This window comes from Megalops cyprinoides, chromosome 9, assembly GCF_013368585.1.
Source record: "Megalops cyprinoides isolate fMegCyp1 chromosome 9, fMegCyp1.pri, whole genome shotgun sequence".
In the NCBI taxonomy this organism is placed as follows: Eukaryota; Metazoa; Chordata; class Actinopteri; order Elopiformes; family Megalopidae; genus Megalops; species Megalops cyprinoides.
In genome coordinates, this window is record NC_050591.1 from 1,033,061 (window position 1) to 1,056,860 (window position 23,800).

At 42.5% G+C, this 23,800-nt stretch overlaps 1 protein-coding gene and 1 pseudogene across 3 annotated transcripts; one reads left to right on the top strand and one right to left on the bottom strand.

Annotated features, from left to right (window-relative positions):
- LOC118782868 overlaps window positions 1-763 on the top strand; it is a 42,187-nt pseudogene extending 41,424 nt beyond the window's left edge.
- Window positions 176-20,535, bottom strand: LOC118782602 (tumor necrosis factor receptor superfamily member 19-like). 3 transcript variants are annotated; one of them, XM_036535960.1, is made up of 10 exons: window positions 20,024-20,535; window positions 16,683-16,770; window positions 15,753-15,863; window positions 11,360-11,538; window positions 11,125-11,210; window positions 3,743-3,907; window positions 3,292-3,417; window positions 2,465-2,564; window positions 1,899-2,176; window positions 176-938 (listed from the first exon to the last, which is right to left on the bottom strand). In XM_036535960.1, the coding sequence occupies exons 2-9, from the start codon at window positions 16,746-16,748 to the stop codon at window positions 1,900-1,902; spliced, it is 1,110 nt and encodes a 369-aa protein (XP_036391853.1). In that variant the 5' UTR covers window positions 16,749-16,770; window positions 20,024-20,535; the 3' UTR covers window positions 176-938; window position 1,899. The 3 variants fall into 3 exon arrangements, with proteins under 3 accessions (XP_036391853.1, XP_036391851.1, XP_036391852.1); XM_036535958.1 differs by lacking the exon at window positions 176-938 and adding an exon at window positions 962-1,017; XM_036535959.1 differs by lacking the exon at window positions 176-938 and adding an exon at window positions 1,230-1,808.
- Between the last annotated feature and the right edge of the window lie 3,265 nt (window positions 20,536-23,800).

The following is a 23,800-nucleotide window of genomic DNA, read 5'->3' on the forward strand; positions in this document are numbered from 1 at the left end:
GAACATACATATTTAGTACGATCTATGAGACATGTACAAAATCTGGCTTTCACATAGGCTGCAGCAGATGCCTATTACTTGATTTAAAATTCCTGACAGTTGAGATTAAGAGCATGTAAAATGGATCAGTAGACAGCAAATATTTGTTTCTTATAAAGCAAACAAAATGCATGGTTTGAGGGTTTATTTACAAATACAGAAAATGATACAAAATCATTGTGAAAATACACATAACACATGCATGCCAACCACTATGACTTCTGAAGATAGACAAAGTTATCTCCCTTGCTGGGCATTCATGTCTGTGTCACAAAAATATTGACTTGAGAAGAAAAATATTGACTCTATTTCCTATTTTACATTATCTACAACAGACTGGATACCACAGACAACTCTGAACATTCCTCATTGTCTTTGCTTATTCAGTATTCTCTTCAAAGTGCACCGCATTGCAACGCATGGGTACGCTGACTTCTCTGAGCTTCCCCAGAGCTGCTGAGAAAAGGCACATCACCAAACAACTAAATAAAAAAACTGATTATAACCGCAAAACCTGTGCAGACCCAAATATTAAGACAGCTGGATTCCATTCTCTCTCTGTTGGCGGACCAACCCGAGGAGTAGGCGTGGAGTGTTCTCATCCTGGAACACTGCGTATAAAGCCTTCTGCTGTTTCTTTGAAAAGGCGTCCCTGGCCGCTGGCACTGATGGCAGCTTCACGTCGGCCCTCTCTGTCCTGTGCTCTGGCATCCACTCTCTCTAGCGTGCTCTACCTTGAAGTACCGTTTGCATGTATTTACATAGTCCCCTTTGCAGCGTGGCGGAAGGCTGCGGCTTGCCGGCTGCTTGAAAGGGAAAGCGTGGTGCGTACTTTTTTGGAATTTGTGTGTGGGCTTGTGTTATCTGAAACAGGGTCTGCCAGTGCTCCTTTCATCTCCCTGGGAAAAGGGAGAAGGGAGAAAGGAGGGTGGGGTGGGGTCCAAGGGTGGAACAGAAGCCAAATAAATCCATGTCATCCTGGAAAAAAAGACACACACACACACACAGCCATTTAGTGTTTTTTATATTCCTTGGCCACAGACCAGGTTAATTTTAAAACAAATTTGTATTTGCATGTTGGAGCAGCAGGCTGTTGCTTTGCTCAAGTCTCCATGACTACACCAGTGGTTAAGGGCTAAAGGTGTTCCCTCAAAAAAAAAAAAAAAAAAAAAAAAAACTCCAGGAACCACAAAGTGAGAGAGGTAAGAAGTGGCTAACGTAAATTCAGGCTGGCTGGGCTTGGGCCATTTAGAAGCCTGGGAGATCCCGACTCCTTTGTGTGCTGTTGTGTTCAGCTCTTGTCCCCTTGTGGCTGCCCCTACTCTTGCCTGGACCTTTTCCACAGCCTGTGACTGGCCTTCTTAAGGACTCTTAAAGGGCAGGGCAAGAATGGAAAAACAACAGGAACCATTCAGGCCCCCTGAATGCGTCTGTGTAGATGGACGCATTGATAAAGCAGTGCTCTGTCAATGAAAGACAGCTGGTAAGACACCTTTTTGGGGATGGGACACTGAGATAGATCCTATCTTGGGAAGCAATAAAAGCAGTTACACGTTGGCACTGAGCAAGTCGAGAGTTTAATACATTGTCACAAAACAGAAAACAAAAAAAAAGGGTTGTGGACAGTGCATGTTTTCCATTTAGAGTTTTTTTCCCTTTTTTTTTAGTTAGCTCTGTTATTTATGCTGGTTTTTTCCATTTCTCCTGGTGGTTGTGGTAGCGCGCTCAGTATGGAATCATGTGTTGTGCGCCCTCGTGCTTGGAGTTCACTGGAGGGAAGGGAGCACATGAAATTATTTGCAGACACACAGTCGGTGGCTTGGCTGCCATGGCACCTCTCTGCCCACCCCATCTCTCACCTCATAAAGATGGCAACGGCTGGATGGGAAGGAGCGGGCTGTCTGTCAGGCTGTTGGACTGATCTGTCTGGACCTCTGGGGCCTGTGGGATGGGGGGCTCATCCCCGGACAGGCTGGCGCCCCTCTCACTCGGCTCCGCATCACAGTGGGACAGGTTCAGGCCTGCAGGGCAGGGCAAGTCCTGCATGTGCGGCCACTTCTCACTGGCATCGGAACTGGGAGGATCTGGAAGTGACCCAAAATATGCTGGGACACCCCCCTCCAAGGGGTTCCCAGGACTGTGGGAAAAGACAGGTAATTTATAGCATGCCATTGTTTGTTGATCACATTAACTTTATTTGTTATGTCTTATATTTGTTATAAGTATAATCCAATATTTGTTCTTTAAAGCAAAAAAGCATAAACATATTTGTGGTCTCTGATCCAAATTTTCTCTCCGAATTATGTAGAAGTATGTATAGAGGTATGTAGAAACTTGAAGCTAGTAATCCTAGGTTTGTGAGACCCAATCTGCATTTTCGATTTAGAATTTTTCTGAGAATTGTAATGTTGGGTGACATTCTCACCCCTCATGGAGGTCCTCCTGGGAGTGGAAGGAGCTGGCATCTCGGCTCCGCCCCCGACTGCAGGTCTTCTCGCAGCACAGTGAGGGGATCAGAACCGGCCCTGAAGGGGCGACAAGAGGTGATCTAGGTACAGCCACAGCAGACGTTGCTGTCCTGACTGCCACCTTCCACACCGACCCAGGGTCAGCTGCTGCTGCAAGATGCCTCATCTTTAACAGCGGTCAATCTCCTGTAACAGTGCTGACCAGAGCAGACACCCCTAGGACCCGAGATGGACGAGTCCCCATGGGGGGGATTTTAGGGGATTGGAGGAGACTTCAACTGGGGATGGAATTCTGCCACAGAATGGGAGGGGAAGGCACAAAACATCTGCAACTGACCTCACTGAGCCGAGCCTCACTAAAACACTAAAACAGACTATTAGTGACTTACTGTGATGACAGGTGATTTGGTCAAGGCTGTGGACTACAGTTAGCCTGCCCAGTAGACAGATGTCTAGTACAGGATCTTTACCCCTCAGCCTGGAAACAATCACCTTATTTCAGTTTGGAATACTGTACAATAATGGTTCAGTCTAGGAGGTGTGGCTTACCCATGATCAGATGATGAGCTATGGCCCGATCACAACAGCTAAATCTCCTCATGATTCTGCCTTGCCACACACTTGTCCAGAGGTTTTATGTGACTGACAGGACAATGGCAAATCACATACCATAAAAAGAATACACATGCTTATTTTGGAGGGCTAATGACATGGACCTCACAACTGTTTCCATGACACTGATGGGGCAGACTAGACCAGAAGCAGAGCCAGAATCAGAACCTACTGCAGGTCTGTCCTGCACCCTGGTGGCAGTCGCAGCGGAACCATTGGGGCATCTCATGGACCCGCCTTCGGTCAAAACACAATAGCTCTGCCCCACTGTATGGGCCATCCTGGAACTGCACCAAAGCTAAAAGGAAGAGATGTCCATCACAAAAAGACTACACAAAGAAATCATACATGTGAATATTCACAACAGTGTTGATATCACTGTAATATGTGGTCCTCACTGCAGAATTCAAAAAAGATATCAGCCATTGTATTAACAGCAGTTCTTATGTATTCAGTATGGCATTAGTTGTAGCATCTTGTGATGTATTGACGCTAGCTCAAAATGTGCTTTCATGTTTATTTTACCCACTCATGAACTTTTGCATTCTGCCCAGTGAATACATGCATTGAAGACAGGGTTACATTGACCGCTCCTGAAGCAGGCATGTTCGGGCAGTGCATACCGGCAGGCTTCTTCTCCAGCAGCTGCCTCTTGCAGTAGATGACACAGAGGATGAGAAGGGCAAGCAGCACGGAGGCCAGTGCACTGCAAATGACCGCTGCCAGGGCCATGTCCCTGGGGCTGGTCACCGTGGTCTGGAGAGGCACCAGATTTACCCGGCTGTTACCTGAAGAAACATGAAGACAGCAAAGATGAAGATGGGGGTGGGGGAGTGGGGTAAAACTTCAGGAGCTGCTGAATGAGTAGAGCTACAATCTGTTGTCATCCACTGACTCATGAGTCAAGAAAAGACTTGGCTCTCATCAGCAAAGGCTTTAATTAACCCACAAAGCCTTGTGCTCTCATCACCATTGGCATAACAGGCACTGCTCTGGGCCTGTCACTGCTTTACTGGAAACACTCTTGTGATTGCATTATATTGCTGTTATTAATGTCATCTAGTGGTAACACAAGGTTATTGCTGTTACACTGGGGAGCTGCTCACTCAGACAGTTCCTAATACTGCCAAGTTGTATCCAGACACACAGAACCAAGCCTGAAAAAGTGGTCTTGTATGTGCTGGTTTGATAAACACAGAGTGTGTAGATTAGCTTCCATGCTTCTGCTGAAAGCTATTGGGTACACCCTGGTTAAAATCATGAACCATTTGAAATCTGTGTTGCTTTTTTAAAGAAGGTCATATTTGCAATGAGGTAGATCCAGCTATCATTTAGTCTAACAGAAACTGGGACCTTTCAATCATAATACTGTACCCATATAGTAAACATTTTAAAATCACTTTACCATCCTTTGCGTTTCGAAATTAATTATTGAAAAGAAAAATCGATTCCAGTCTGAAATGTAAATGCGAATACACCCCCTATGTAGAAATGATGTACACTACATGGACAAAAGTATTTGGCCACACCTGTTTTTCAGGCCCCTTATCTCTAGTGAAGGGCAATCTTAATGCTTCAGCATACCAAGACATTTTGGACAATGCTATGCTTCCAACTTTGTGGCAACAGTTTGGGGAAGTCTCTTTTTTCATTCCAACATCACTATGCCCCAGTGCACAAAGCAAGGACTATAAAGAGATGGTTTGAAGAGTTCGGTGTGGAAGAACTTGACTGGCCCGCACAGAGCCATTAAATGGGCACAAATTCCCACAGAAACAACATCTTGTGGAAAGCCTTCCAAGAAGAGTGGAAGCTGTTATAGCTGCAAAAGGGGGACCAACTCCATATTTAAGCATATATATTTGAATACAATGTCATTACAATGTAATGGTCAGGTGTCCGAATACTTTTGTCCATATAGTGTATGTCCATGTGGAGTTTTGGCGTTGGTTACTGCCATTGTGTATGCTAGTGGAACAGACTGTCCTCTGTGTTGTGCATCTACCCACAGAATATTTCACAGGGAAACAGAGAAGATTCAATCATTAAATGCTCACAGACAAGCACATTCTCTGCCTTAAAAAACAAGAGTCAGGAAACCGAGAAAGAGCCCCCGCCACCCACCCACCCACCCACCCCAGAGCAATCAGGCCTTCTCACATCAGTCAGTAACTAAGTGTGTGAATTAAGATTTCACTCACCAATCCAGACAATTAATCCAAGAGTGGAGTGACTAGACTATTCCCATAGATTACAGTTCCCATAATCTTTATTAACTGCTGGGCTCACATCTTTATACAGGGTGACTTACAGATTCCATATTGCCTCAGACAGATTATTCATTACACAGCTGGATATTTACTGAATGAATAGCAGAGCCCTACCAGGGCATGAAACCTGCACCCTTCAATTTACCCACTCACTAACTGCTCTGTCTTACCTTCATTTTACTATGATGATACATGTAACAAACTGTCCATCCAAAATCAGACAGGACCAAACACCAAGGTGTTGCCAGTTAACTATCAGAGTGCCTTGATGGTAAAAATCTAGAGAAAGTTAACATTTGCTGATAAAATCTACCGGTCATCCCACAACCAGAGATTTTCAGATGGTTTGAACATTCCTGATGTAATCCTACACTGGTCTTTGACTGGTGATTGATTGCATCAAAACCATAGCTAACTTTGACAAGTATTTGAATAAAAGACAAAAAGACATCAAATCACAACATTTAAAATTGTAATAAGTGTTCTAACACAAAAACTGACCCAATCTCAGTGTTGTAATCACAAAATTACATATTCCACATGCTGCAACTCTATCCTCTGACTCAATGTCTACAGGAGTCCTGTCATTCCAAATGCTTAAATTAGTGTTGCCTAATTCTATCCCATGATGCCTTTATCAGCAGTGATGTTATAATGGGGTCAGCGTTATGTCACAACTTCAAGCTAAAATTCAAGTTACAAACACAGATAAGGAACAAAGGACAAATCATAAGTTGACACAAATGCATTTTGCAGTTGCCTATACCAAGAATTTTACCCTAAAAACACACCAAAACAAAGACGTGTTCAAATGTGCCTCCTGGGTGAGAAAGGATGATGAAAGCCATTTAAGCTATATGTAGAACAAGTAGAAAAAGTAGCTCTTTGTTTGAAAAATTAATTTTCAATGGCCCCCTTCAAACTGGTGTTTGTCTTTCACTGCATTACTCATAAGGTAAATCCAAATTTTGTCTTTTCCAATCCAAGTGGTCTTTGTTATGCAATGTAAACATTACTTTAGGCTTGACTGGGTAGCTTTGAGATTACTGATAGTCCATAAGGGATGAGGGTGTTTGTACATACCAGCCATAGAAAATATTGTTTAAAAATGTTTTAAAAAAAGACCACAGAGAATTCTAACTCGCAGCTTGTGCCAAGGCCAAAATAAATATTATTTGCTCTTAAATGTGTACTACAAACAAACAGTTGATGGGAGCAAATGAGATTACCTATTTATAATAAGGAGAGGGCATCTAAGATGTACCCTGTTTTACCTGCCCTTTCATTTAGACAAAGGACCACAAGTCCTGTCACTGCCAAAGATTCATTCTAAGAAACACCTTTTTTTTTTACTTAAATGTTGGATTCTATATGCAATAATATACACGTAACAAAATTGCAATATAGGTGAGGTAGACCTAGTTAATTCAATCTGAGGGATCCTTTTCGATGAGCAACACTGCAAAAGAGAGTTTATTAATAAACACAAAAGTGTTTATTCCATCTTGAAAAAACAGTATCCTCTGCATATAATAATGGGCAATGTTGCATTATACAAATGTAGGCTACCAGTGTAAGTACAATGCAAATACTGTGAGTGTCACATTATTTCCCCTTCAAAACAGAGTGGTGCACCACTATCCGTTCAAATGGATTGTTGATAGGTTTGTTTTGACATGTACTGTACATATTTTCTTTGAACACGAAAAGCACATTAGACTCATGTATTGTAAGAGAATGGTTATCATCAGCGCATATCAGTGGTTAGGAGCTTTTTTGGTACCGCCCAGGCATAAGTGTTTGTAGCTGGTCATGAAAAAGACGGATTCGATCTTTCTCAGAGCCGTTAAATTAAGCCCAGCTGTGCTGCTCCTCCTGGATTCCCAAATCCAATCACACAAAATACTGGTGCTATAAGATTGCTCAAGCATAATATAGACTACAGAAAAAAAAAAAAAAAAAAAAACAATTTTGCAGTGTATAGGGCGATGTTTTAAAAGTTAAAATGAGTTTTTTTTCCCCCAAATGAGAAGATTCTTTTTTAAAGCTGTATGCAAGAGGAGCAGTGAGGCAGCAAAGTTTTTCGTGATTCAGTGAAAGGCAGGGTTTTTGGGGTCCAGTCATTGCTCTGATAAAGAAGAAAATCTGTCAGCAAAACCACAGCATAAAAGAGGGGATACAACCTGTGCTGTCTTTCATCCACCTGACCTTTCAGTCTGAAGAGTTTGCATTTAATGACTTAATGTCACACAGGATTGTGCTGCTGTGCATTGGTGCTGTCAGGTCTGGTTTTACATTTACATTTACATTTATTCACTTAGCAGACGCTTTTATCCAAAGCGACGTACAAAAGTGCATATAGTGGGCAAACAGGCACAAGGGCAAGATGTGTACAGGTTATACAATGCAGATAGTGCTGAAGCTGAGCACAAGGTCGGTGTAATGAGCCAGAGCTAATCTGATCTAAGGTTACATATATCGAATGCAATGCACATATAAACTTCCACATTGTGCAACTCCAAGTTTGTTTTCTTTCCACTGTCAATGATGAAATGGAACTTTAAGAATGCCATACCAAGGAAAGTAGGCCTATCATTCTTTGTATTATTAAAGTAGTTTACATACATAACAACCCAGCTGTAATTAGCAAGAAAGAACATGAGAGTGAAGCTGAGCATTTCTTGCTTCAGTGTGACAGTTAAACAGACCTGTATAATGTATTATTCTTATCTTGCTGGTATATCAATATAAAACTCTGTAGAGGGGGATTAAGATTAATTGTGTACTTTTTCTTCTCCAAATGGAGTCTAGTATAGGTAAAATAAAAAATGAAAACCAGAAGGGAAAACCAAGCAGAGCTTTATTTCTTCTCCATGCACAGATTGGGCCCAGACACCAGCTGTATTTAGATTTACAGCCTTCGCCAAAGCCACCTTGCATGCAGCTGTGGTTTAGCCTGGGGCTTCAGCACAATTTTCAGAATTTAACTGTTCTCAGTACCCGTAAACAGAGCAAAAAAGATGGACCTGAAGCTCCCTGGAGTTGAGTACGCAGGTTGTCGCATGCAAGCCTTTCAGGGATCTTTTCATTTGATGACACAACATGTGTGAATTAAAGGTAGAGTAGAAATGCTTAATGGTTACCCCTGTGTTAGGTTCATGGTTACATATAATGGAAAAACGTATGTATGACATAGTTGGGGACTTCAGCCAAGCATGTCTCATGAGTTGTAAATGTGTAATTCAGTCCTCCTACCAGTTGGTGGAATTTTATTTAGTGTGACTGAAAAGGATCATGTAGTTGTAGTAACAGTTCATTAGTGACTGTTAACTGAAATTTATCCTCCTGAAATACATTTTTGGACATAAAATCTTTAATTATTCCATGAAACATGCTGATTTACACATGACTAAGTATTGATTGAGGCTGTGCTGACCATTATTCATATTGTGTATGCATGTTACCATGTTTTTTTTTTTTAAAGTACACCTCAGTCCATGTCTGAAGTGATGAAATCACATAGTCTAACTGCCAAAAATCCAAATCTTAATGCAGAAACCTTGATGCAGTAGCCTTTAGGGTAATTCAAAAAGCAGGAGACAAATGTGCTGTAGCCTGGCACTCAATTTAAAGAATGGAGACAAGTTCAAAGAGTAGAACATCTATGTGCTATGCTCTTGTTCAGATTTGCCCCATTCAGATTTTGTTTGCAAAAATCCATGTTTGGTGGATAGAAACTAGGACAGGGAATTTTTAAAAATGATCAGAATCTCTACGGACACTCCAGAGAGAACATAAGAACAAAAGAAGTTTAATTCAGCCTAATTAGGGTCATCACCTTGCCTATAGTCTACAACATATCTACCACTGTGTCAGACTTGATCTTGAACCCTCTACGGCTCTGCACTTCGCATTTATGAATCTCTAAAGAATACAGCCCCTGACAAAAGTCTTGTCGCTTATCCAAGTTGTAGGAACACCAAATAATAACTTGACTTGTAGTTGATCAATTGGAATCAGAAATGGCTTATATGAAAGGCAAAGGCCTCTAGATGACGCTCATTATACCAAAATAAAGTCTTGTATCATTCATTGAGTTTTCTCATTTAATTAGGACAGAAAGGTCAGATTTTGCTTGGACAAAAGTCTTGTCGCATAGAAAAATAATGTACGGTAGAAATTATACTTTATTTTGAATACACAAACATGCTACAATAACATCAGAACATAAAGTCATGGTGCCTTGGGAAAAAGAATTAATATCGTGTATGACTCCCATGAGCTTGGAGGACTGCATCCATACGTCTCGGCAATGACTCAAATAACAGTCTTGCAAGACTCCCAGAATTCATCAAGATTCTTTGGTTTCATCTTCCAAGCCTCCTTCTTCATCTTACCCCAGACATGCTCAATACTGTTCATGTCTGGTGACTGGGCTGGCCAATCCTGGAGCACCTTGACCTTCTTCGCTTTCAGCTTTGCTTTTTCAACTTTGATGTGGAGGCTGAAGTATGAGAAGGAGCGCCATCCTGCTGAAGAATTTGCCCTCTCTTGTGGTTTGGAATGTAATGGGCAGCAAGAATTTCTTGATACTTCAGGCTGTTGATGTTGCCATCCACTCTGCAGATCTCTCGCACACCCCCATGCTGGATGTAACCCCAAACCATGATTTTTCCTCCACCAAACTTGACTGTTTTCTGGGTGAATCTGGGGTCCATGCGGGTTCCAACAGGTCTTCTGCAGTATTTGCGGCGATTGGGATGCAGTTCAATGGATGATTCATCAGAAAAATCAACCTTCTGCCACTTTTCCACTGTCCATCCTTTCTCCAAGATGTGGGCCTTGGCAAATGCAACACGATTTTTTAGTTGTCTTCTGTTTAATGCTGGTTTGTGAGCACTAACTTGGCCATGGAGACCACTGCGTGAGAGAATTCGACAAACTGTTCTTGTAGATACGGGGGTTTCTGGTGACCAGTTCTCATGTAGCTCTGCTGCAGTTGAAAAAGGGCTGGCCCTGGACTGTCGAAGCAACAAATGGTCCTCTCGAACAGTTGTCTTACGGGGTCTGTCTGACCTGGGCTTGTCATGAACTTCACCAGTTTCTTCAAATCTTTGTCTTATCCTCTCCACTTGACGTTTGGATACATTGAAGATGTCTGCCACCTCAGCAGCAGACTTGGTCTTCAGGCTCTTGATGATCAGCACTTTGGTCTGTGGTTGAATCTTTGGCATGTTGTGAGAGGTCAGGTTGCACTTCACTGGTGTGCTGGGGTTCTTTTTATACACACATGGGAATGTGTTCATTACAGTATTTGTCACAGGTGAAGCTCTAATCTGTGATTGGTTGAATCATTTAAAGACTTTTGTCCAAGCAAAATCTGACCTTTCTGTCCTAATTAAATGAGAAAACTCAATGAATGATACAAGCAATTTCTGATTCCAATTGATCAACTACAAGTCAAGTTATTATTTGTTGTTCCTACAACTTGGATAAGCGACAAGGCTTTTGTCAGGGACTGTACTTTCTAGTGCCAGTATGAAACTTCCCTTTAAGTGATTTCCACCTAAATCCTCTTGTTCTGCTGACAGAGTCTCATGTTGCTGAGACTAAAGAGATTAAGTGCCTTTAGACTCTCTTGATAATTTATTTACGTTTGACCCTGAACCCAGTCTTGTTGCCCTTCATAAGAGTTTTTTCAAAAGCCTCTAGAAGTTTCTGGGTCGTATACTTACAGTGGAGTTCATAAGGAGGTGGAGGGTTGCTGCATGGTATGCACTCCATGTCCTGAAAGCCACTCAGCTTTGTCTTCCGGTAATACCTGTAAAAGAAATAGTCCATTGGAGCCACTGTGTAAAAAGTGAATCTCAGAGACACACTTGTACAGAGTGCCAGTTTTACTATCAAAGGGAACAGGTGGTGGTGGGGGGGGGGGGGGGGCAGGGATTGAGGGATTGGGGGCACACTCACCCTGGCAAACAGTCTCCACATGCAGCGTTGCTAGAGGCGGAGCAGTTGCCCTTCTGGAAGCGGTTGATGAGGGCACAGTCCAGGCATGGTTTGCACTTCTGGAGCCCCCTGTCCTCTTTGAAGCGTCCAGCCCTGCAGGGTACGCACCGGGCGTCCTCCCCATAGCCGAAGCCACATTCCTGGGGGATTAACCAGAGACAACCATTTGATGGGCCCGCAGGAAAAAAAGCCACGAATAAAACCCAACAGAGGAGATGACCAAAAAATAATAGTGAAAAGAAATAATGATCCGTGAGTGGGATAAAAAACCAACAAAGGCCCGCCTCCTCTTTTTCTCAGAATCCATCTTCCACTGGCAATAATCTCCTTTACACCTAACAATCTATTTGTAGCCTTTCTGCCACAGTCCCCGGAATGCCTTCTATTTGAATGACAAAAGCCCCTTTCTGGGACACCTACTGTTATATTATTACAAGTTTATCACTGACTTATTGTTCAGTTTTCCCTCTTTTCCAAGCAAGCTTTATGAATGTGCAGGGTTTTGGTCCGCCGATGTGCTAAGGCAAACCCTACAGCTATCGGGGTGGGGTGTGTGATAGAGGAGGGCAGGGGCCGGGCACACAGTAGCTGAATAACACTCTCCTTCTCTGTAGTGAGGCCCATGCTTCCAAAGGACTGCACGCTATTCAATAGCCATTCAGTGGCTGAAGCCACAGGCAGGGAAAGCATTTTGGGGCCCTGTTCAGTTTGCATATATATCATTTGCTATGTTCAAGTTATTATTGTAAAATAATTCAAAACATAATGGTATGCATTAAACAGAATGCATACCAAAAGTTAGCACCATCTCAAACCAGTTTCAAGGTCTCTGAAGCTGATAGTTTTGAAACCAAATATTATAATACATGGGTAAAATACCTGTAAATCTGAAGTTCAAACAGGATGGTGGCTGTGGTTTTGTTAAATTACATAAGTCTGCTGGATAAAAATAGGGCCTAATGTTTCAGAACTACACATAGAAAACAACTCTAATTACCCTGGAGGTACCATCTGCAAGTGTTCAGCCTAGGCTGTGGGATGCCACTAAAGACCCCTTCAGCTGCAAAGAGAGGCCCTTATGTTTGTCTCCAGGGCATGAGGGGGAGTCCAAAACAGGAACCGCAGAGAAAATTAAAATAAAGTTTTGCACAACCCAGAATAAAGCAGGACCATCCTCTGCTGTACCAGTGTGCCACAAATGAGCAATAAGGTGAAAGTTTTGGGAAAGAACCATGGGAAAGTTGCTGGGTGGAGTGGTCAGACTCGCATCAGTTTGCTATGTCACTCACATTCATGTGCCGTATGTGCTGATTGGTATGCTGAACACTACACTCTGGCAGCGTTCTCAAAGGATAATACCCAATAAGGACGCACCCAAGATAGTGTACTCCCATTGTGAATTTGACCATCCCACAAGGTAAGCTCCCACTGTGGACCAGCAGATGGCCCTCCTCCTGGCCCTATGTTAGCCATATCAGGGGAGACAGAACAAGAACATGAATAAACATGAATCTGACAATCTAAGTATCGTAGGAAGGTACCAATATCCGGTGCTTTCTAACTGTGGCTCAATATTTCCCTAACCAACAAGCATCACTGTATTAGTTTCTTTACTCATGGGGTGTATGGAAACCCCCATTAGCATTTAAGCAAAGATAATGAGAAAACAATCAATGGCCATGACAGGGTCGATTTCAGTTAATGCATAACTTCAGAGGACACACACACATTTTGCTATGGTTCTGTTTCAAAAATACCACAAATGTATCAATCTCTGAGAGCTCAGATCAAAAGATCTTAAAGAGCATCATTGTGCATCTTACATGTCTTGGCTGTACATGGATATGCACAGCCCTTATTTTGCATGCTACTCCCAGATGTAATTGAGATTGTGGTCCAAAGAAGAGACCGTGGAAGCAGAGTTCTGCTGGATGCATTTCAGATTTCTCTGTGCAACAAGAGAGGCTTATTGTTTCATTCAAAGGGCTGTCTGACAACAAGCAATTTGGAACACATGTTGCGAATTCCATTACTTCCACAGTGGCTTGGACTGGCCTAGAAGAGGGTTTTTAGGTTCCAGCACAGATCTGTCCAGATTAAAGACCCCCTTTCGATTGCCCTGACAGTCTGGGGGGGAATGTGGAAACCACTGTTCTTCTGTGAGGGACTTTTTTTCAGATATATACTGCCAAGCATTCAAACCAGGAGCCTTTTTCCCCCCTGTATTCCAAATGAACTGGTTTTGATTTCCCACTCCTTTCAACAGCTCTGTATGTGCTCCATAGTCTACAGCATGTGACAGCATGACAAATGTCCTGGAAAAAAATGTGCGGGCTTTCGAGCTGATGGGAAGACCAGGGGAGTTTTCAGTGAAAGGCGCACCCCTGTCAACATCCAGGTTCAGTATGTGCAAAAACTGGCAGGCAGCGAATTCACAAGTCTCCCGTTCACATTCCAGATCAACCTTGAATCCCCAAGAATGTAACTCGAGCCTGTTGGAGTAACATCACTCTATGCTCTTCTCTGCACCTTTTTTATTAAGAAAATATTTAATATAATGTGGCTAAGCTAAACCAGGAGGAATAAAAAACATGAAACTATGCAAACTATTCCAAGGCAATTTTTGCTGGATTGAGCCCGGTACAGTATAGCTAGAGGGAGTCTGCATGGAGTGGCCAGAATGGACACATTTCACGTTCCCTTAGTGCCCAGGGAGTGCCCTTAGTCTCCAGATCATTTTTTTGTATGAAAGCCAAGAGATGCAGAGGAGAAACGCAGCAAGAGCGGGACTGTGATGGGGGGCTGCAGCATGTTGGGACACAAAGATATTTTGGAGATTAAACAGGAACTATATAAGTCCCAGGAGGAGAGCAGTCATCTGATCCAGTGATGACTGAGCCCTAGAGAACAATGCTAGCTTGCTAACGCGTTGTGCCATCTAGCATTCCCCACACTCACTCAGACGGCAGCTTTGCAGTTTCAGCAGCATTATCCTCTCACCATCACTCAGCCCTCAGCCAAATGGAAAGAGAAGCCAAAAAAAGCACTCCCATCCCAAAACATTCCCATCTGGGACAGCAATCTCCAAGGTGCACTGCTATCTAAAGGCCTCTATGAGTACATGGTGGTATGTTTTTTATGACAGTTTACACAAACACACCTGAGTTCACTTTAAGGTTTGAAATACAGGTAATGCTGAATATTTCCATTCGGTACATAAACCATTTTTGAGATTATAGACAACAACGGTAGAGTTAGTCTTCATGAATCCTGAGATGTGTGGACATGCCATGCATTCAGTTTTCTGTAGAGGTTAAGACAATCCACCACAATGGCCTGGATTCAGCTAATATATGTCCTTAAACATGTCTAACTAAGAGCAACTGTTACTTTTTACTATAAACTACACAATCACAGTGGCCAACTCTATACTTGCCAAACTAAACTGAAAAACAAACCACATAAGACTAACACTGAATTTTGAGACAGAGGTAAAGACAATTGTTGGTTGAATCTACGTACAATTGTTCCATAACACACCTATTAGCTCCACCCACATACTGTCTAATCAGTGGTTATGACACTGTTATAGGAAGTCTTCATCCAGAGACAGACAGGATTTATAAGGAGGACATGGGGAAGGAGGTTGAAGAGAAGAGGGACAAGTTATTTGTGCCCAGCACAGGCCACCCAGGAGTCCACACAAATGGGGAATTTCTCCTTACTTTGGCTCTCATTTTCCAACATGGCAGTCTAACCCTCCTTGGCCTCTCTCCTCCCTCTCTCTCAAACAAATGAGGTGGACCAATCATTAACCAGTTATGTGGGGACGCCTGTGTTCCAGCACAACCAGGAAACATCAGGAGTCAGCAGGAGAAGGTTTGGTGAAGCATTAAACTGATGTGTGTGTCCTGTGTGTGTGTGTGTGTGTGCATGCCATGACAAACCATCACTGCACTGGGGAAGTTGAGCTGCAGAAGTACTGCAGGCATGTGCATTTTGAGCAAATGTTGTATAACAGACACTCAGAGATACTCAATGAGAGCATCACACCCAGGGACAGTATTTGGCTAGACATAAACACTTGAAAATCTGTCTTTGTAAGGGTAGTTCATTTGAAGTGGGTTTGGTGTGTCTGAAGAAAAACACATTCCCTGAAATTCATTTTCAAATACTCACTTCAATCAAGGGCTAGAGAAAAACAAAATAAAAAAGGATAAACACCAGAAAGGTTAAATCAAGGAATGTGTATGGTTGGCCCATGGCACCATTATACTGATAAACAGGTTTCCCCCAACATAGCTGAAATACTTGATATTCTTCAATCCCCACATTACCGAAATTGCATACAAACCTTAGATAACTCTTGTCCAGCGTCGCACTGCTTGCAGGCTACACAATTCCCAAACTTATCCCTGTACTCCTGCTCCCGGCATTCTGATGGATCTTTTGATGTTACCAGAACCTGACAAAAATAAGATTTTGATATCTCTCAATGTATGCCTCAAAACGTTCTGTGTCATATGTACTTTTTGACACAAAAATCCACTTAGAAACATACCCTCAGAGACAGCCAACCAGAGCCACACAGAAACAGCTCCTCAAACACTGACTCCCAATCTGCCTCACTTGACCTGACCACTTCCCCTCAAAATGGCAGAGTCATGTGGTCGAGAGTATCCCAATACAGAAAAGATGATTAGACTTGCCTTTGTTGCTCCCTTCAACCAAGTGTAAATGTGTGTACCCTTCATGTGGGTATCCCAGGAGCCCAGGAGAGTGTGTCACAAAAATGTGCTCCCAAATAACACCCTTCCCCTTCCACCTCAAGTATGTACTTCTGTGATGTTGCCAGATGTATGGACTTACTCATTTTCCTCAATCACTGGGATGGAGTTGCAAACTGACATTTGGGGACCAGACAAAGTAATGACAGCCAATCAGAGATAGGATCTCAGACAGCCATTCATTAAACAGGGCAAAGACAGCTAACCACAGACCAATCAGCATCATTCAGGAAGTCAGAGACTAGAAAGTAAGATGCAGTCAGAGACAGCCCAAAGTTTCTCAGAGAACCACTCAAAGATAGCTAATCAGCTCCATCAGAAACAGGCACTGAAAAACAGCTAATCAGAGAGAGTCACTACATGCAGTTACTCCAAGCCCCCTACCCTAAGACAGGTATTGCAGACAGGTGCAGGTTCAGTCTGCTGAATTTCCCATTACCCTCTCTGTGAACAATGCATCTAAAACACCAGACACAACAGTCCTGGGAACCACTCACCAACATGGAGCACACTACCAGCAGCTTTAGCAGAGAGGGTGTGTCCTTCCCCAGGTGCCAGGTCATTCTGGGCACCCCACTCCAAGCTCTGCAGACAGATGGAAATATGCAACTAAGTATTTCAAGGAGACAGTAAGATATGACCAATTTGGTTTGTGGGACACCAGTCATGTAATATGAATAAAATATTACCTATTATTCTCACATATTTTTAGAGCTGTGATGAACTTGAGTGTTAGAGTTCGTTTTATTAAATAAAACAAAAACAAAACATGATATTTATTTGGGAGTCCAGAAAAACTGCTGCAACTGAGAAAGAGCTTGTTAGCATAATCGTATTTTACGTGGCAGTTTCTAAAATCACAGGCACAATAAGGATGGATGTTTGAGATCAGAATTATGTTAGAATTTATGATGCATTGTTATTCCATTGTTATTTCATTAAGCAACACGATACATAATAGTAGTAACATTTCAATGCATTGCATGGTCTCAATACAAAATATCTGTTAACCGTTATAACCATTAAAATTTAAGCAATTAAAAACAAGAAAACAAATCTTTGATTTATCAGCTCTGTATATTGGCAAAAGTCTGGTTCTGTTAAATAGACTATACTGTAGGCCTATTTAGATGGCTCCATAGTCCGTGAACAAATTCAATATTCACCTGTAGCACCAAAAAAGATGTTGATCAGTGATTTCAAAAGAGTTTGAGAAAGTATTTCTTTGTTAATTGATCAAACGAAGCACGGCATGTCAGTCGTCTGACGATGGCCTCCTTGGTTGTAACCCTCGTAAGGAACTGTGAAACGTGTGCTGTTTAAGAGAGTCTGATTTTTTTTTAAATTGCGGTCAACATTCTTGAATGGAAATGTTTTATTCCCTTATTTCCTGATACTGCATTTTATCATATTAAAATGCAATGATTTTTACTGAATGTGACTGTCTACTATTACTATGTACATTATAGTAAGCCTTGCAAACATATATAAGATAAATATAAACCAATAATTCTGTTCAATCCACTGAAAATTTCAATTATCAATTACCTAATTTATTACATTACTTTAATGCTGCATTCAACCGAATACGATGAGGAAACGTTTAAACCAATCAACAGAAATGAAACACTGTAGCGCAATTAGTGAACTCTCGTTTACTCAAGCAATTACGTATTAATTTTTAATCAGTTGGTGAGGTTATAAATTGTTAAACCCCACGAATAACACTTCACTAAACCAACATCAGAGATGATTGACTGTATTATGTTAATTTCTCCCTGACAAATCAGACGGCCCCAAACAGGAAAAAAGTGGCCCGAAGTTTTGAGTAAACTATAACCCTACTTACAAGACTAATAATAGCTGCTTGTTGTTCCTACTTACAGAACTGCTACGAGAAACGAGGTTATTAGTGCTTACACAACACCTTTATTTCCATCTACAATGCGAAGAAGCAATTCATTTATCAAAACATAATTAGGACGAATCTTAAATGAGCAATGCAATTCTGACAAAGCAGCGGCGAACCTTCTGAAATGTTACGATGAAACGTATGTATTGAGGTTACATTTTGGGTAGTCATGTTTTCCAGTCACACTCCTCTTCACATTCAATCGCCACTCCACTCATTCTGCCAGGCTTTGTTTGTAATCAGAACTACGAAAATGAAACCAATATTTTCATTTTTGAAATACCTGTTTCTGTAAAACCATTCAATACAAAGTAATTGCAATCAATGAGCTCTTCATCTGCAACAAATGAATATTTTTTCTAATATTACAGCATTAATGTAAGTACCTTTTATAATTTTTGTTAGGCCTATCTATATATTGCATCATTTTTGCAGCCTGTCACATTAATGTGACGACAGATGAAGTTCTATCACAAGAAGCGGTCTGTGGCAGGCGGGGCAGCGAACACGTTTATTTTGTCATACCGACTACATAGGTATGTTGTTTCTGATTCGATGTGACCGTGAACTATTACAGATATCTTATTTTCAGCAGGGACGAAACTATACACAAAATATGCAATACAAACCTTAGAATATCTTCATACTTCTTTTTGGGAAACACCATAGGTGATGTCCCTTAACAGCTGTTCCACCCACACAATTACCAGCACGGAGCAAGGTGTCCATCTTTAAGTCTGAGGGATACAACTCGTGCTGATGATGTGATCTTATCGTTAATCGTTCGATCGTTAATTAATGCATCGCTGTTTACAACTGACTTATTTAGTACAGACCTCTAAGGAGTCGTTGCCTTTCGTGAATATTGTCGTCGGTTTATTGCCTCGATCACCTCTTGAGCTAATCAGTGTTAATTTTGGACAGAGAATCACATTCGGTAAAAATCATTATCCCATTGTAATATGATAAAATGCAGTATCAAGAAATAAAGGATAAAACTTTTCCATTCAAGAACGTTAACCTCAGTTAAAAAAAAATCAGACTCTCTTAAACAGCACATGTTCCACAGTTCCTTACCTGGGTTACAAACAAGGAGGCCATCGTCAGACGACTGACATGCCGTGCTTCGTTTGATCAAATAACAAGGAAATACTTTCTCAAACTCTTTTGAAATCACTGATCAACATCTTTTTGGTGCTACAGGTGAATATTGAATTTGTTTGTTAGCTACCGGCAGTCACCGACTATAGAGCCATCTAAACAGGCCCACGGGATAGTCTGTTTAACAGAACCAGACTTTTGCCAATATACAGAGCTGACAAATCAAAGATTTGTTTTCTTGTTTTTAATTGCTTAAATTTTAATGGTTATAACGGTTAACAGGTACTTGGGTGCTTTCTTTTGTATTGAGACCATGCAATGCATTGAAATGTTACAGATTAAGTTTTGTCCTAAAGTCTTAGAGCTAATATAACCATAACATTAAACTAAATAAGGACCGTGGCATTCTCAAACTTGACGGCCTGTGTTCAAACTCCAACAATTATTTGGTCACATTTATAATTGGTAGCTAGATACATAAACCTACGGTTTTATTCTGTTGGGAGTGGATTAGCTAAAATGTTTTGCTTCGGTGTTTCTGGACAGAACACAATACAGTGCATTGATAATGTAACACGAACAAACTGTACCTTTAGCCTATATGCAGCCCAACCCACATCAAAGCGTTTTGTAGACCAAGAGTTAAGGCTAAACAATTTAATGTAATGACAAAGACGTTGGAAGGCGTTGCAAACTTTTTGTGGTCAAGACGTTTGACTTGATCATGAGGTGAAAAATGTCTCTTGTATATGGCTAACCGATAGATCACAACCAGACAAGATATTAGACAGACCGTCAAGAGACTGCACAGAAACGAAGTCTTACCAGCAGATAAAAGAGACGGATTTAGTCCTCCCTGAACTTTTGGCTTGTTTACTGCGGGTCGTTTCAGTCAGCGTCTCTCTCCACTAACTTCTGATGCGGATTCAAAACCATTATCAGTCCTACTCCTGACGTGCTCGCCTGCGGAACTCCAGATGAACTACCAAATCGAGGACAAAATCACCACGTAGATCAAAGGCGGGGGGTGGCTGCGACCAACAGAATGTAATCTGATCTATGATCAGTGTGCACATCAAAGCTCAACGCTTAACCAAGAGCGGCGCAGACACTAGTACTTAAACAGGCCATTATGATCGCAAGGTATAATTATTTGCTACGCAAGCGCGTGCATAAGAAAGGGATTTAGAACAGGTGTGGATTGTGGCTGTAGAGGAGATCACCTTTATTCTCCTTTTAAATGCCAAGCCTGCCCGCTCTCAAGTTCAACTCCGCCACCCCTTCCGTGATCCCCTGGACGTGTGGGGGGTTTATCAGGCAGTTCGCTGTTCGATGCTAGCCCGTGCCTTGCCCAGCTCTGAGGGCTCCCTTTCATCTAAACGATCTGCAGATGTGTTGACGTCATCCCGGAGCTCCGGGATTGGTTGTAGCGGCTGGATAAAGTAGTGGTGGGGGGCTTGGGCCAGAAAGGGCAAGTCATCTCGGCGTTGAGGACGCGTTAACGACCGCGTCCGGCCAGTTCTTACTGAAAGACACACGGGAAACAGGGAGAGAAGAGGGATTTTCTGCAGATGTATATGTTAGATTAGACTCCAAAGGTGTGCGGCGAGAAATCTTATTTCCGTCTCTGCGTAAAAAGCGCCTTTTTTACCCCTCATTACATGACAGATGCTTTACAGGCACTCTTATACAACACAGTGTACGATTTACTTATTACCGATTTATTCAGCAGGGCATTTTCTGAGGCAACCTAATAAAATAGGTTAAATAGGTAGATTAGGCTACAGCACTGGCAACTTTTGGCTTACAGGCAGGTCCGGCGCTATGGGAGTGCTTAGGGGTGCATTGCACCCCCAGATGGACCTCACTGCACTCCCAGTTGTCTCATTATATCCCTGTGTCTACATAGTATTTATGACTTTTTGTGCCTGCCATGGATTGCAGTTGCACCCTTCTGCATTTTCTCTTGGTACCAAGCCTGGTTACAGGCCTCTCGTCATTATAATGGTACCACAATTCTGCCCATCCATATTTAGAGATCTTTTTTTGCAGATTACTGTGTTGCTCAGAAGGAGACTTATATTGGTACATTCTCTTTGGATTAATTGTTTGGCACACATACCAAGGAGGGCAGAGAACAGATTGACAAAGTGCAGCAGCAAGATTGCTTCCAAACGCGTAGCTGTGGTGGTGGGGGGAAACTGGATCTTATTTGTTTTTAATTCAATTCAATTCAATTCATTTTTATTTGTATAGCGCTTTTTACAACACAAGTTGTCACAAAGCAGCTTTACATTGTTCCCAGGCCTGAGACCCCCTGAGAGCAAGCCTAAGGCAACAGTGGCAAGGAAAAACTCCCTATCAGGAAGAAACCTTGAGCAGAACCGGGCTCATGGGGGGGCCCATCTGCTTCTGGCCGGCACTGGGCAGATAGAACAATAGTAGTTAACAGTAGAGTAATTATAAGAATGTCTCCTAGGATGTCCGGGTCTTGGAATGCAGTTGGCTTTGATGGGCAGGGCAGCGAGGTAGCAGGACTGGAAAACGGGATGAGACGCTTGGACGGACAGGAGCCCAGAGCAGGGAATAGGAAGCAAACAGAAAACAGTGGTTAGTGGATGATAAGAATGGCAGGGCTGTAGAACAGAGAGGCAGGAGAGGAGGGGCAGAGAAAAAGGTGTGCAACAAGGAAAGACCCCGGCAGGCTAACATTATGGCAGCATACCTAGGGGACGGGAGGCAAGGGACCGGCATAGTCATGAGGGCGACCCTAAGACAGTCAACACCAGATCACGGCACAGGGTCCATGAAAGCAATGACCACTTAGTCCACCAGAGACTCTATGATCCACGCCAGCAACAGGCCATGTCCCTCAGCTGAAGGATTTACTATATAGATATGTTTTGAGCCTAGACTTAAAGGTGGAGAGAGAGTCTGTTCCCCGAATCTCAGAGGGTAAACTGTTCCACAGGAGAGGGGCTTGATAGGAAAAGGCTCTACCGCCTACAGTAGTTTTGCCCACTCTTGGAATGGTGAGAAGCCCGGCATTTTGGGAGCGAAGGGCTCTCTGCGGAAGATATGGATGAAGAAGGTCCTTAAGATAGGGGGGGGCAAGCCCACTTAAAGCCTTAAATGTGAGTAAGAGTATTTTAAAAATGATCCGGTATTTAATAGGTAGCCAATGGAGAGAGGCCAGAACTGGGGTGATGTGCTCAAAGCGTTTAGTTTTAGTTAAGATTCGAGCAGCTGCATTTTGCACCAGCTGAAGGGGTTTTAATGAGACGTTTGCACATCCTGACAAGAGGGCATTACAGTAGTCTAATCTGGATGTTACAAAGGCATGGATTAGTTTTTCAGCGTCGTTAATTGATACGATTTTCCTGATTTTAGCAATATTTCTCAGATGGAAGAAGGCAGTCCTAGAGGTGTTAGTTATGTGAGTTTCAAAGGAGAGCTCGGGATCGGGTTTTTAAACATTTTTATGGGGGTTGGTGTGTTTGCAGGGATGTCACATTCATAAAAACAAACTCACCAAAGTCACGAGTGACATGATTCACCACACAAGTGTGAGGCGATATGCTGAATCTTACCAGCTTTAGTTCTCTAACGATTATTGTTGTTTCGCAGACTTTCCCCTACACCAGGGAATGTGATATAGGGGAAATAGCAACACTATTTTATATGTGTAATGGAATTCGGTAACGTCTGTGGGTGTTTTACAACTCAAGCATGAAGCATTATCTCATAACAGACACATGAAAGTGAACCCAGATCTTTGAGCAGAGTGTTGGTTTCAGTGACATGGTGATGCAGGATCAAACCTCAGAAGGCTCAAATCCCAGCAGGCTACAGATGTCTACAAAGGACTCCATCAATGGAGGACAAGACAAGTGTTAAACAAATGTGTTGGGGGAATCCTTCTCAAAAGATCAGGGGGCAAACTTAAAATACACTGCAGTATGTATAATGTGTAGCCAGTTCAGATGAAATGATTTGGTTTAGCTTTGCAATAGGCATAGACAACAGGGCTATCATAATGTTGCTTGGCTACTTTTGAATAGTATGGCTGAGTGCAGCTCTCACTGACTGAACTTGTACACTTATGTACAGTTATATGCTCAGGCTCAGTGCCAGGAGAAAATACAAAGTGAAACTGAGGGAACAGTTTCACCCGTAATTAGGTTCAGGCTTAATTTCTGTCACATTGGGGTGTCAGTCAGGACACAGGAGTCAGGTTCTGAGTTCAGATGTTTATTGGGGATTTTGGAATGGGTGGATGTGTGTGTGGTTTCTTCAGCACAGACGCACACAATAACAACACAATGCTTGTTCCCCAAGGGCTTGGTCTCCCCAGTCCTTCACTCTGCGGGTGTTGGTCCAGTACTGAGGTAGGTTATATTGTCCCATATCCTTGGCCCTATTGAGGCTCTGATTGGTGGCCAAAGGATATGGACAGGTCAGAGGGCAAATGGTGACCTGGGGGCCGTCCTTGGGGGTGCGCCTGTGCCTCGGGTTACCTGTGGGGGGTCCTGCTGATAAGGGGAGCAGCAGGACCGGTTTGGGCAGGTTTCAACTGAGTTGTAAACAAGTTCCTGTGAGAGG